At 34.3% G+C, this 15786-nt stretch overlaps 2 protein-coding genes across 2 annotated transcripts; both read right to left on the minus strand.

The window, feature by feature from the left end:
• Positions 1–4534: 4534 nt before the first annotated feature.
• Positions 4535–5476, minus strand: LOC113177088 (olfactory receptor 8K3-like). Its single transcript, XM_026381615.2, has one exon. The coding sequence runs from the start codon at positions 5474–5476 to the stop codon at positions 4535–4537; it is 942 nt and encodes a 313-aa protein (XP_026237400.2).
• Positions 5477–13142: 7666 nt separating this feature from the next.
• Positions 13143–14188, minus strand: LOC144254202 (olfactory receptor 5T7-like). The gene has a single exon (XM_077797221.1). The coding sequence runs from the start codon at positions 14091–14093 to the stop codon at positions 13143–13145; it is 951 nt and encodes a 316-aa protein (XP_077653347.1). The 5' UTR covers positions 14094–14188.
• Between the last annotated feature and the right edge of the window lie 1598 nt (positions 14189–15786).

Consider the following 15786-nt stretch of genomic DNA (forward strand, 5'->3'; position numbering starts at 1 on the left):
TCAGGGGCAATGTTATTACCTTTGACTTACGTTCTTTCTCTCTCTGTCTCTTTCTCTCCTCAGTATAAAATTCTGAAAATTTAACTTTCAATTTTATGCCTAAGTATCTGAGTATTAGTTCTCTCATGTTCATTGCAGCATTATTTGAAACAGCAAAGGTGTGTAAACAACATAAATATTCACTGATAGATGAATAGATAAATAAAATGTGGTGTATACAAACAATGGAATATCCTACAACCTTAAACATTTCTATACTGACGAAGCCAAAATTAGACAGGCAGTCAGTATAGGTAAATCAAGTCAGGTGGGATCAAGGAGGCCAATTTGAGTGAATCTGGAAAGTTGGAGACTTCCCCCTCAGTGATTAAAATTCCTTCAGAGCCCTTCCTCCACTCTTATCAAGAACCTGGCTCTGGTCTACCTGTTGCTAAGGTTAGGAATCCCAGGAATTACCCCTCCCTACAGGGAACTATAAAGTTGTTAATGACTGTGTCCTGGGCTGCTCCATCCTGCCATTCCACCTTCAGCCCACCAGTTTCCCACCTTTTGGCCATCCCATGGAACATTCCTGGGCCTAGTCACTAGGCAGGAAGCAGAAAGATAAGGGGGAGAGGGCAAAAGAATGAAGGAAGACTAATACATAAAAAGGCAGAACACCTAGCTTCTTGGGATACCAGGATACCAGCTATGGCCTCCCTGTCACTCCTAAGAGAAGACTATGTTACCCCATTTTAAATAAAACCTGCTTTATATGCTTGCCTTGGCGTGTTTCTCTAAGGTTATGCTTCAACACATGAGGGTGCAGAACTCGTCACTGATAATTGGAGGTATCACTGCTTTGTTTGATAACGTGGGTGAACCTGGAGAACATTATTCTCAATAAATCAACCATAGAATGATCAGTACTTCATGACCATTTACATGAAATACCCCCAAACCTCAAAGATTCAGAAAGTGAAACGATGGTTGCAAAGGAATGAGAGTTGGAAGATACCAGGTAATAAATAGGCATAAAGGCTCAATTTTGCAAGATAAGCAAATTCCAGAGATGTGCTGCAAAACTTTGTGCCTATAGTTAACAATATTAAGAATGAAGAATTCATGTTAGGTCCAATGGCCGTGCATGGTGACACATGCCTCTAATCCCAGTGGCTCAGGAGGTTGAAGCAGGAGGATAACAAGTTGAAAGTCAACCTCAGCAACTTGGCAAGGGCCTAAGCAACTCAGTGAGACCACTTCTCTAAATAAAATGCAAAAAGGACTGGGGATATGGCTTAATGATTATGCGCTTCTGGGTCCACTTCCTGGTAGAAAATAAAATAAAATAAGAAATAGCAAGGAGATGAGGAATATCACAGAAAATGTGTCTGATCTCATTGATCCACACAAAGACAGTCTGAAAGTGGCTACTGTGTGCATACTAGCATATGGAATTCCTCCAACATAGAAAGCAATGATGAGTGTCACATAGCCTCTGTCTGAGAATCTTACTGAACACAGAAGTGGGTAGTAGATGGCTACATAGCTTAATAAGCCTTTGCAGCCATGAGAAGGCCTTCTGTGGCTCTGAATGGCATAGCAAGAAACATCCATGCTACAAATACAAAAAGATTCCATTTAATAGTTTCGTCAAAATTTTTGTCATTAATGCATATTGGAACTTGTCATTATTCTGTATTCATTAACATGTCACATACATTTTATTTCTTAATTTCTCAATATAGATAATGACATTTTGATTTTCAAATGATTGATGAAACATTAATTTCTGCCTTAAACCTAGCATGGTGTATTATTGTTTTTATTTTCTGCAAGATTCACGTTCTAAGATTTTAGAAGGACTTGATGCCTTCATTTGTCTTTGATATCCAGTGAGTACTCATCCATAAGTTGAAAAATATACCTCCTCCTCAGTTTTCTTTAAGTGTTTCTGAAAACTGATTATTCTTTTTATTTCCCCTGTTCATTTTGAAGAATTTCAGATTGAATAACCTGGACCTGATTTGGGAATGGGGCGGAAAGTTAGTTTTAATACATTTCCATTTTAAGATCCTCTTCATCCACACTTTTTTTTTTTCTAGTGTGTTGTTTAGTGTCTCTGAAATTATACAATTTAATACCTCATGGCTTATGATTCTAAGCTTAGCTACAGATTTGTTTGTTTAGAAACTCAGAGGATTCTTAATTTTCAAAATATCTTATTCTAAATTGGATAGATCTACGGAATAATTATTTTATACAATATTAAAATGTATTGACTCAAATTTTCCTATCAAGTATTTTGATCATATGCCACTCTTGGTTTTTAGAACATTACATTCAACAAAAAAATCCAAGTTGTCTGAAAAAATTCGTAATTCCACATAATAATAAAATAAACACCAACTTTTTAAATGAGTGAAATGTTTTAAAATGTTCAACCTCAGTATACCATTCGCTTGATAATTTGAGGAATCATCAAAATTCTAACCAATGTTTGTTTCAGAAGTAACATATTAGGCAACATTTATTCACAGTTTGGTGTTTGAAATTTAAACATTAGAATTACTTTTGTTTCTCTTTTTTGGTACTGAGGATTGAACCTAGGAGCATTTAACCACTGAGCCACATGCCAGCACTTTTTTAAAGAGACAGGGTCTTGTTGAGTTGTTTAGGGTTTTGCTAAATTACTGAGACTGACTTTGAACTCTCAATCTTCCTGTCTTAGCCTCCCGAGCTGCTAGAATTACAGGCATGTGCCACACCAGGCAAAATTACTTTTATTCTTAAAATGTTATAATCATTCACTGGTATTAATTTGGGGGGAACACAGAACAATTTAAAATTATATTAATTTAGACATGTCCAGAATTTGTACTCAGAAACTACTAATTAAAAACATTTCAATTTTTTCTGTTGAACATATGTTTTGTTTTGTTTTTTTTGGGGGGGGAAATAAAACATTTTCTTAGCCAGGCATGGTGGTGCACACCTATAATCCTAGCAGCTCAGGAGGCTGAAGAGGGAGGATTGCAAGTTCAAAGCCAGATTCAGCAATTTAGCAAGATCCTGTGTCAAAATAAAATGGAAAAAAAGTACTGAGGGATATTTAAGCATCACTGGATTCAATCTCCAGTATCAAATATATATATATAAACATACATATATATATGTATATATATATATAATTCTTGCATATATAAACCAGTTGCTAAAATTTTATTATATAATATAATAAACTGTATAAACTCTTTTAGAAATGCATACCTACACATGAAAATATACATCTGTTCTTAGTATTCCAATGAAATATTTTTTATTTATATTTGATAGGCTAAAAGATGACTTTATTATATTATGATGTTCCAAGGAAACAGACCAAATGCTACAAATGTGAAATAATAAAATTATAATAAAAAAGGTGGATAATGCTAGTGAGGGTTACAGACAAAGTGTGTCCAGAAGAGATGACAATTATATATAGGGAGAGATATAAAAGATGTTACTCTCTATTATGGTTCATAATAATATGGTTCTCTATAATATGGTTCAAATTGTTGGGCTATCTTTCTTTGCTTCCACCAAGTGGGATTATGAAAGAATGGAGGTTAGCCATGTCATGTACCAAACCTAAGGAAAGTCATCAGAAATGGGGAGGGCAAGGAGAGAGAGAGAGAGAGAGAGAGAGAGAGAGAGAGAGAGAGAGAGAGAGAGAGAGAGAGAAGGAAATATAAGCCTATTCTATAAGAGAAATGTCCTTTAGGTAAGAATACAATAATAAATGGATGATATTTTCAAACAGAATTATTCTTACATTAAGTAAGTATGCTTACATTAAGTTGAGTAGAATAAATATCCATTAGACACAAGCATGAATGAATCAAGATGGAGCAAAACCCAGAATTTTCAAGGACGTAACTTAAAAGTTCTGCTTAAATTGGTGCAGTCACTCCAATATACAGCTAAGATTATATACAGCACTGAATCTGTAGGACTAAATAGCCAAATATGTTAAAAGGATGTCTTGGGCTAATATACAACTAACACTACTGTTAAGAGAAAGATACAAAGAACCCTATGTGGAATGGGGTACTAAGGCATTTTCTTATGACTGATTCCTTCAAATCATTGTGATGCAAAAGCCAAAGAAATATGCCTAAAGCAGAGCAATTACTTTAAAATCAAAGAACAACACATACAAAAACAAGCATGTGAATGGAAAATACGATTCATAGTTAAGATTACAGAGCCACAACAACTCCTTTTCTATGCATATTACTCATTCTCATTCTCCTACTTTATACACCTTAAAGTCTGTAGACCCTAAGCCCTTTTATTCAGAATTTCCTTAATTTTTATACTATAATTCATCTCTCCCCTTCAAGGAAGGCAAAATCATTCAGCATTTTGTTCAATTAAATATTTATAGTATTCAGCAATGGGTAGGCCAATCTTTGAAGATATGTCAAGCCCAGTTCTGCTTAGTGTTTTAGAGGGAAACAGAACAGGTTCACAACCAAACTTGATTTATGATTCATAGACTACATAACATTCAAGAAAATACGTTGCGTATCTTATTCCAGGTCCTCTTTAGGGCACACTTTACATCTTTGTTCCTCAGGCTGTAGATCAAAGGATTCAACATAGGGATGACCATAGTGTAAAATATGGAAGCCACTTTATCAGTATCAAAAGAGTGATTGGACTTGGGCTGCACATACATGAATATCAAAGTCCCATAGAACACTGTGACTGATGTCAGGTGGGATCCACAGGTGGAGAAAGCCTTGCGCTGGCCCTCAGCAGATTTCATCTTGAGAATGGCTTTGAGGATGAGCACATAGGACACAATGATGACCAGAAGAGAGGAAATCAAATTAAAAGCTGCTAAGATCAGAATTACCACTTCTATTTCATCTGTGTTTGAGCAGAGCAAAGCTATTAAAGGGAGACTGTCACAGTAGAAATGACTGATGACATTGTAGCCACAGAAGGATAATGTAAAAATCTTTATGGTAACTAGAAGAGACACAAATGTGCAATAGAGATATGGAATTGCCACTAATATACGACATACCCTCTGTGACATGATGACAGTGTAGAAGAGAGGTTTACAGATGGCCACATAGCGATCATAGGACATGGCAGACAGAATAAAAAGTTCAGTAATAATAAACACAAGAAAGAAAGCTAATTGTGTAGCACAAAAGTGATAGGAAATTGTATTTTGATCCACAACAAAATTTACTAACATTTTGGGGCCCACAACTGTAGAATAACCAAGATCTGTAATAGACAGGTGCCTCAGGAAAAAGTACATGGGTGTTTGCAGGCTGTAGTCCACCTTGGTGAGGATGATCATGCCCAAGTTGCCCACCAGTGTGCTCATGTAGATGATGAGGAACAGCCCAAACAGTGGAGCCTGCAGATCAGGGCGTGAGGTGATGCCCTTCAGAATGAATTCATGCACAGCTGTGAGGTTAGGTTTTTCCATTCAGTTTTATTAGAAAATCTATATTGGAAACACAGAGTAGCAATGTCAGTAGATTACAAATATTATCATATGGAGTTTAATACTTCAAATCTAATACAGATAAGATAAATCCTTAGTTTTGATGTTGTAATATTAAAAAACAAACATCTTTACAAATAAAAATATAAAGAAATTGAGACTGATATAAATTTGTTTTGATCTAGGATGATTTGACTCACCAATGAACTTTGTGCAATGTCTGGAGATATTTTGATTTTCACAACTAGGAGATGAACTGCTACTGGCATTTAATGGTAAAGATCATATATGATCCAGAATATCTTGTCCCAAACAATATTCACACCAACAAATTGTACCAAAGTTGAGAAATCTAGACAGATAAATAGATAATGATAGATTTGTAAATAAATGAATAAACAGAGATATTGAAGAATTTATACAGAATTATGAGGCAAAAATGACCAAAGATTAAACATTCTAAAAATTATTTTTGTTGAATAAATATATAATTGTATTATTCTTTGATATTATATAATTGCAATGACATACTGATATTTGCTAATTACATTTAATAAACTGACATTGTATTTATGTAAATTATATATAAGTTTCTAATAACCAAATAAAATTTCTAATATTTTTATTTCAATTGCATACAAATCTCTTGGGCTAATATACAACTAACACTACTGTTAAGAAAAGAGAAAGATCCTAAGAACCCTAAGTGGAATGGAGTACTAAGGCATAGTTAATACATAGTCCTCTGAAATCCAAATTTTCACAGGTATAGCTGAAAGTATTAGCACACTTGGAAGTTATGAATAGAAAACTATAAGTGATCATGGTAATTGTTCTTATTTGAAGAAACAAACCAGAAGAAAGTGTACATGTGTTGATATTGTCATTTGCATATTAAATTCTTGTATATAATTCCATGCAAATAATTTAATCTAAACCCTTTATTCTCAGATGCAAAACCAGTTTATCCTTCCAAATGTGTTCAGAAGGTAATTAAATTGTTCAATGTGCACATACTTCACATTAGTAGCTCTCAGATTTACAGTCATGATATTACTGTTTTGTTTCTTATGTGGCAACAGCAACCTACCTGAAAAGGTTTTCCTTGCAGATGTACATGGACACTGCTCAGAACTTCACTTGACAGACTAAGAAGATGACTAGGTAAGGAACAGGTCAAGGTAGGATATATCCTTGTAATTTGTCCTGATTTCTGCAAATGCCCCAAACTTGATGACTTAAATTGGATCAACTAAGCTATGGTTTTGGATGACCTACCATCTATATTTTTAAAATTTTTAATAACATTTTAATTTAAGGTATCATGATTCAAAATCACTTAAAATATTAATCTTCCCCTGGGTACACAGTCAGTATTATTGAGACATACTTGCTTATATGCAACAAATCTGATATATAATACATGCAAAAACGTGAGGTGGGTATGAGGTAGTCTGATCAAATTAGAACAAACTGGTGCATTCTGTCTTTATATTTCATTTTGAGACAGGGTCTCACTAGGTTGTATACAGCCTCAAGAGGTTGTTGCTATACTCCTTCCTCATTTGCCCGAGCTGCTGGGATTACAGGTCTACAAAACAATCTGCTTTTTCATAGTGTGCTTTCTTTACTGAATCCTAGAATTTCATTTTTAACCCTATACACCATGAAAAACTGAATCAGATATCACTCCAAAATAAAGAATATTTTACCATGAGTGTAGAACTGGGGACTTAAAATTGTCTCCTTAATCTTCAAGACAGGCTTTTCATCTCTCAGTATAAAGTGGAAACTCCCATTTCCTTATTAAGAGATCAGAAATGAATCACATTTATATATAATTTACATAATCATTAAATTTTAAATTACTTTTGAAAGGGTGGCAAAAAAAGCCTAGAGTGAGTACATAAGTATCTGGAAAAACTTCAAAATTAAAGCCTAAATGTTGGCAGTTTCAAATTCAGCCTTTTGTGTTGGAATTGTCACTCAGTGGTACAGTACTTACCCAGTATAAATAGGGCCTCAGATTCAATTACCAGCACCAAGAAATTCAAATTCTACCTTTTACAAAAAAAAAAAAAAGTTATTTTGTGATTCACATCTCCTCATCTCCCCTTTCTTCTTTGAACTTCTGTCATACACACACACACACACAAACACACACATACACATACACACATACACACATCAATGTATACATATGTGTATATATAATGTTATTATATATGTGTATGTATTTAGTTTCAAGTATTTTTCAACCTCACACCATCTGTTTCAAAGATACTCCAACCATTTAAATATATTCAATATTAAAAAAAAATAATATGAAGGAAAAAAATGAGATCTCATTGCATTTGAGGCATTGCAATGGATGGATAACTACTGTGATTAGATTGCAAAGCCAGGGGATATTGTGGCCATTTCTGTAGATACTGTTCACTTATAACACTTCATGAAATCTGCAGTCTTTGTTACCTGTAATGTAAGGGCTCTCTTGATTCCCTCATGTTTTCTTAACATGGCATTTGGGAGGACGTTTTATAGATTTTTTTTCACATATTGAGATTCTCCCCAAGGAGAAGTCAAGCAAGTAATAGATTATCCCTAAAGCATCTGAGAGTTTAAACAAAGGCCTGGAATTCATCCACTAATTATCAGGGACAATTTCTGTCCAACTGTGGATTCATTTACTTACTGATAGTACAATGTGAGCCAGCCAACCAATTTACGGATTGTGTTCAAAATAACTGGAGTTAGGACTCAAAGAGATAATAGTGTCCTCATTTTCTTTAAAGCATAATTAGAAATAGCCAAAGGGGAAGCAACATAAATATATGCTCATGGTTAAATGGATGAATAAAATGTATATATACAACATGGAATATTTATTTATTGATTGATTGATTGATTTTTATTGTTGGTTGTTCAAAACATTACATAGTTCTTGACATATCATATTTCACACTTTGATTCAAGTGGGTTATGAACTCCCATATTTACCCAGTATACAGACTACAGAATCACATCAGTTACACACCCACTGTTTTACATATTGCCATACTAGTGTCTGTTGTACTCTGCTGCCTTTCCTATCCTCTACTATCCCCCCTCTCCTCCCCTCCCCTCCCATCTTCTCTCTCTACCCCATCTACTGTAATTCATTTCTCCCCCTTGTTTTTTTTTCCCTTTCCCCTCACTTCCTCTTGTATGTAATTTTGTATAACCATGAGGGTCTCCTTCCATTTCCATGCAATTTCCCTTCTCTCTCCCTTTCCCTCCCACCTCTAGTCCCTGTTTAATGTTAATCTTCTTATGCTCTTCCTCCCTACTCTGTTCTTAGTTGCTCTCCTTATATCAAAGAAGACATTTGGCATTTGTTTTTTAGGGATTGGCTAGCTTCACTTAGCATAATCTGCTCTAATGACATACATTTCCCTGCAAATTCCATGATTTTGTCATTTCTTAGTGCTGAGTAGTACTCCATTGTGTATAAATGCCACATTTTTTTATCCATTCATCTATTGAAGGGCATCTAGGTTGGTTCCACAGTCTAGCTATTGTGAATTGTGCTGTATGAACATCGATGTAGCAGTGTCCCTGTAGTATGCTCTTTTTTAGGTCTTTAGGGAATAGACCGAGAAGGGGAATAGCTGGGTCAAATGGTGGTTCCATTCCCAGCTTTCCAAGAAATCTCCATACTTCTTTCCAATTTGGCCGCACCAATTTGCAGTCCCACCAGCAATGTACAAGTGTACCTTTTTCCCCACATCCTCGCCAGCACTTCTTGTTGTTTGACTTCATAATGGCTGCCAATCTTACTGGAGTGAGATGGTATCTCAGGGTGGTTTTGATTTGCATTTCTCTGACTGCTAGAGATAGTGAGCATTTTTTCATGTACTTGTTGATGATTGTATGTCCTCCTCTGAGAAGTGTCTGTTCAGGTAGCATGGAATATTAATAAGACTTAATAATGATATACTCTGCTGAGTATGATGGTGCATGTCTGTAATCCCAGTGACACAGAAGGCTTAGGCCAGAGGATTGAAAGTTCAAGGCCAGCTCCAGCAACTAAGCAAGACTCTGTTAAAAAAAGAAAAAAGAAAAAAGTTTGGGAATGTAGCTGATAAGTAAAGAACCTCTGGGTTCAATCCCCAGTAACCCCCCAAAAAGAAACAAAGGGTTGGCATTGTGACTCAGTAGTAAAGCACTTGCCTGGCTTGTATACAGCCCTGGGTTCAATCCTCAGCACCACATTTGAAAAAAAAAAGATAAATAAACAAAATAAAGGTATTAAAAAATATGTCCTCTAATATGTGATATCACAGAAAACTGGGAGAAAGTTATGCTGAATAAAATAGTCACAGAAAAATAATTCATAATTTTCACTTATTATGAAATCAGAATGTAGAGTGTAGTTTCCAAGGGTTGGGCATTGGGAAAATGAGGAGTTGCTAATAGATGTGAAGACTCAATTACTGAAACAATATGTGTTCTAGAGATCTGCTGTGAAACATTGAGTTACAGTTAACAGCTCAGCTTTATACATTTGAAATTATTAAAACTGCAGCTCTCATGTTTAATATTATGCAATGAATATTTAAAAAGAATAATGAAGTACCAATACAAATGATAACAGATCTGAATCTATAAAATATACTAATTCAAATCAGTTAAGGAACAAAGATCACCTCTATCATGGATTCTTTTTGAATTATACAGAAAGGAAAAATAAAGGATAGCACATTAGAAGGGCTGAGCCAAGTGAGGATGAGGAGAAATTAACTTTCACTGGAGGAAATGACAGCTCTAAAGTTGATTGGTTATAAAGCATTACAAATATAATTGACAATCATTCCTTTTAATTTAAAATAATTCACCTCAAGACATGTTAATTTCATTTCAATAAAGAATCTTTAAATGAGTTTAGATATAATTTTTATCCTGTATGAGTAGTGCCTACTTTTATAATTTGTCTATGTAATATACATGCATTCTGGATAATAAATTATATATTTTTACATGCAATAAATAATTGCATTTTCATTAGACATGATAGTCGTGGGTTTATAGAGGTTTCCCACGTGGTGGGCTTACATTAATTTGTGTTTCAAATTAATATTTTTTAAAATTAATAAACTAAAGAGATTATACTAAAGGGATTATACTTAAGAGTTCTGGTAACTATTTACATATTAAAGATAAAAGTATACATTTTTTGTTTTGGGTTTTTTGTTTTTTCTTTTTAAACAGAGGATTGAACCTAGAGGTGTTTAACCACTGAGTCACATCCCCAGCCCATTTTTATGGGTCTCGCTGAGTTCCTAAGTGCCTTGCTAAGTTGCTGAAGCTGGCTTTGAACTCCAGATCCTCCTCCCTTAGCCTCTGGAGCCCCTGGAATTACAGGCATGTGCCACCGCTTCTGGCACAATAAAAGTAGACTTTTTCCTATAATTTAATGTACTTGTTTTTCCTAATGGATATTAAATAAAAGTGTGATGGCCTTTATGTATTAATGTTAATCATATTTTACACATAAATATCATATTTTATAAAATTGGAGTTCATTGTGTATCTGTTTCTCCTTGTGTGACTTCTGGTTCAAATCCCACCCAGTTTTCTCCTTTCCCCCGTGTGAACACTGTCCACACTTTGTCATTGGTTAAATAGAAATTTACTTACTCTTCAGCAGATATACTATAAATTTACAGAGGATTTAAGTAAATATTTTTGACATATTACTGAATGTCTTATTCTGCAAATTTCCTTCCTCACATGGTGGTTTTGTACTATTCTATGTTACTTCATTTTGCTAGAGATTCTCCTGTGATTACACTGAACACAAAAATTTATTAGAAATGTAATATTTTCCCACAACCCCTGTTATTCTATTCACAGCACAAGGTAAGACTTGTTTGTTTTTTAACTTCATCTTCTCAACACCTATATAAAATAACTTTTAAATTTTTGTCAATTTAGGGCTTTTAGAATGGTTAAAATGACTTCATATTTGATTTTTTTCAAGCCATTTTTAACCCTAAGAGGTTTCTTTCTTTTTTACTTTCTTTGGTATGAGTGTGTTATCCCAATGTCCTAAGGGTTAACAGTCATTAATTCATCAGATGTATATTGTAGCTATTTTTAAAACTATGTGGCATATTTTCACTATTGTTGTGATTACTATGAGGTAGATGCAGAGTTGAAAATGTACAGGCATAAAGTTCTTGGTAGGTTTAAACTGTGCTTAAAGAATTCTTGCATGCTTAATAATACATGAGCACACACACACACAGAGACACAAATACACACACACATCTACAAGTTCAGTCCTGCTTCGCATCAACTGGAAATACACAGATATTAAATGCCAATCATCAGGACTTAGTTTTAATACTTGAAGGGAGTAATCATGTAATGTCACATGAGAGCGCAATCCAAGGGAAGGTAGTCTTTAAGGTATTGTGGAAGACTACGATGTGGTAGGAGGTACTCTGTATTTGTCTCTTACAATGTTATTTAAAATCTAATCCCATTTTAGGGACACAGATTAAGGTTGCATTCTATGTTATAAACATAATATCTTGCGACAGGTAATGAACAAAGGGGACTCTGGAGGGAGAAAATGAGTTTACAAAATAATTCAAAAAACAATAAAGGAAGATGAAGAAAGAAAGGAAAACATATCACTGAACTGAAATTTAAGAGGACATATCTGTACAGTGAAAATTTGGTGTGTTGGAAGCAGGGTTAAAGGTGAGCACAGTAGAGATGCTGGAATGTTCATTCGTGAACCTGGGTAATTAGGAGGGGTGCCATCTTCAAGAGCTTCACAGAGTGGTGCCATCAAGAACAAAGCCAAAGCCAAGGAGGGACCAGGCCTGTAGGCAATCTCATAATGACCCCTGTGTGCTCAGTTCTGGCAAGAGCAAAAGCTTTCATCCAGTTGTACATTAAATCTTAACAAATTTTCTTTTGTATTACTTGTATTTAAGTTTAATCTTGAAAAATGCTGAAAATATCAATAGTCTAGTATCAATATCTGTGAGGAATTTAAAGATGAGATTAGGCCTATGATATTAGAAGACAGAATAAAAGAGAAAAAAATTCATCTTCATGAATTAGGTCAGTGATCAGACCCTGGAACTCAAGCATGCTATCTGTGGTATCTAAACAACAACCTGGGTAGATTGCTCATAGACATAAAAATGCAGTAGATTGCTTTGACTGGATTCAGTTACTTATGGCATCCTGGAAAATTTCCAAACATTCTGTGGCATTTTGTGTGTGTTCTTTTTGCATTAGCATGGGGCTTGATCAAGTTGGTGAGATGCTATTTATATAAAAAATTATAGTTGCAACTAAAATATAATTTAGAGAGATCAATACAAATAAATAGAATATTAAATAATATGTAAATATATGCAAGTTTGTATTGGATTTTGTACACTTATATAGAATTATGTATATGCATATACATATAGAAGTAAGATCATTGTAAATAGATGATGCAGGATTTCTATAGTTAAAATAACACAAGAGAGGACTGAGCATATAATCACAAGAAAGATAATACACTAAAAAATGAAACAAATATTTTTTGCATACTCTCATACTACTGTCAAACATTACTCTCAATTTGTTCAATGAATATTTACCATGAAAAATAGATTGTATTGATTACCCAATTATTCCCCAAAACTCTCTTCATTGCCTCTTTTACATCTTTGTTCCTCAAACTATAAATAATGGGATTCAGCATGGGAATAACAATGGAGTAAAATATAGACACTGTCATGTCATGTTCCAAAGCATAGTTGGATGTTGGTCTCACATACATAAATAGAACAGTACCATGAAAGATAGACACTGCAGTTAAGTGAGAGCCACATGTAGAAAAGACTTTCTGCTTCCCTTCAGCAGAACGTATCCTCAGAATAGCCAACAGAATGAAACCATAAGAGATCAGGACAATTAGTATAGTACATATCTCAATAGAGCCAGCAAAGTAGAAGAGCAATAGCTGGTTGGGGCGAGTGTCAGAACAGGAAATTGCAAGGAGAGGAGGGATGTCACAGAAGATGTGGTTGATTATGTTGGATCCACAGAAGGACAGGCTGAAAGTGGCTGTGGTGTGTGTTATAGCGTGCAGAATTCCACCAACACAGGAAGCCAAGATGAGTGGCACATAGACCCTGGGTGACATGCTCACTGAATACAGAAGTGGGTTGTAGATGGCCACATAGCGATCATAAGCCATGGCAGCCAAGAGAAAGCACTCTGTGGTTCCACAGGTTACAGCAAAAAACATCTGGGCTGCACAGGCACCAAATGAAATGGTTTTCTCCCTTGACAAAAAGTCTATCAACATATTTGGAGTGATAACAGAGGAATAGCAGGCATCTATTGAAGACAGTACACTCAGAAAATAGTACATTGGGTTGTGCAGCCGGGAATCCCCAATGACCAATAAAATCAGTCCTAAATTTCCCATGATAGTAAAAAGGTAAACTGCTAGAAACAGGAGGAAGAAGAAGATCTGCATTTCAGGATTGTGAGTGAAGCCCTTCAACACAAATACAGTTACTTCAGTGACATTCTTCATGCTGAAATCTCATGGAACACACTTGAAGATGATCATAGAGTGACAGCGGACCTTAGTAAGAAAGAATGAACAGCACCATGACTGGAAGGAACAAGAACTGTGCCTATAGATGTATATGAATATATTCTTTAGAATGTAAAATTTCTCAGCAGCAAAAGACAATGTGTATCAACTTATCATTTCAATCACTGAGGAATCATTTGGAAGTTATGAGTGTTAACAAAGTAAACAAACTTTTGCCAGTTTCTTTAAATGATCAGGACTCATTGTTATTGTACTACTTAGTTCCCTTAGCTCTTTCCATATAAAATAACATTAAAGCAAAAATGTGTATGTTTGTTTAAAGATGCAGAATTCTGATCCTTTTCCAATATTATATGTTATATATTTTCAAAAAATATATTTGATAAATATATATATTTGACAAATGTATTTTGAATTTCATATATTCATAAATGTGTATTTGATAATTTAATATATATTTGATAAATATACATATTTTATATACATATATATATATATATTTGATATCTACATACTTGAGATGTTATGTCAGAGCCAAATTTTGGAATAGATTCAGAATTCTACATCTTTCAACATTTGCATTCAATGATTTGACAAAAAATACTCATGTGAACAATCTGTATGCTAGTATTTATTTTACAATAATAAAATAAAAACAAACAGCTTTGTGTTAAAAATATGGTGAATTAGTTTGTTTTACAGAGTATTCTTTGGGGATAATATGCATTTAATCACACAGGATTATTATGTTTTTTCTGGTACCAACACTTTATAGTCCTGAATTACTCTTTAGAGTAAAAAAGCCTGGTGAATTTAGTTATTTGTGAAAAAGAAAAAAATGTATACACTATCAAAAATTACATTTCCATTTTCTGTTCCAGGGGTATTTTGCTTTGAGGAAATTGTTTTCAGCTAAGTTCTTCTTGAGACAGGGATGTCATCCATGTGCTACAAAAATGTTATATTATTTCAATATATCCAATATTAACACATGTTCAAAGGAATCAGTTACCAAGAGAAAACAACTATGATTCTTGAAAATAGTATAAAATCAGTTATAAATTTATTTCAGATCTACCTCTACAAATCCAATCTCAATTGATGATAGAAACGGCAAATTATCTTGGGCTTCATCAGCAAATTCTGTATCTGAAAATGAAGAGAGAAATCATAATAACCATTCATTAAACCCTTAGTACAGAAACTTTTTTGTGTAAGTTATTTCACCTTTTGGAATTTCCCACATAATAATCAACAGAAGAAACATTCAGTGCCTGATCTCCCTCCAGAGTGGATTCAATTGGCCACACTGTTTTCCTGTTTCCTATAATATTTTAACTTCACTGTGTCATTGGACTCTACCCCAAGCAACACCCTTCCCCAGGAAATTGAATCAAGTCTCAATTTTATGTTTTAGGATTTCTTAAGCCATTAAACCTAAAAGAAATGCTATGAAATAAGTAGCCATCTGAAAAGACTACAATACTGTGTGGCAGAAATGTGACTTTTACTGTCCTTCTACAACTATATAAACAAAGAAGACCCCACAGAGTGGAAAATGTCCTGTATTCTTACCCTGTGTTGATTCATGATTATCTTTATTTTCAACGATCTTCCTCCATCATCAGCATGTAAACACACATGCAGTAAGGAGCACACTTATTGTGTA

This window comes from Urocitellus parryii, chromosome 4, assembly GCF_045843805.1.
Source record: "Urocitellus parryii isolate mUroPar1 chromosome 4, mUroPar1.hap1, whole genome shotgun sequence".
Lineage (NCBI taxonomy): Eukaryota > Metazoa > Chordata > Mammalia > Rodentia > Sciuridae > Urocitellus > Urocitellus parryii.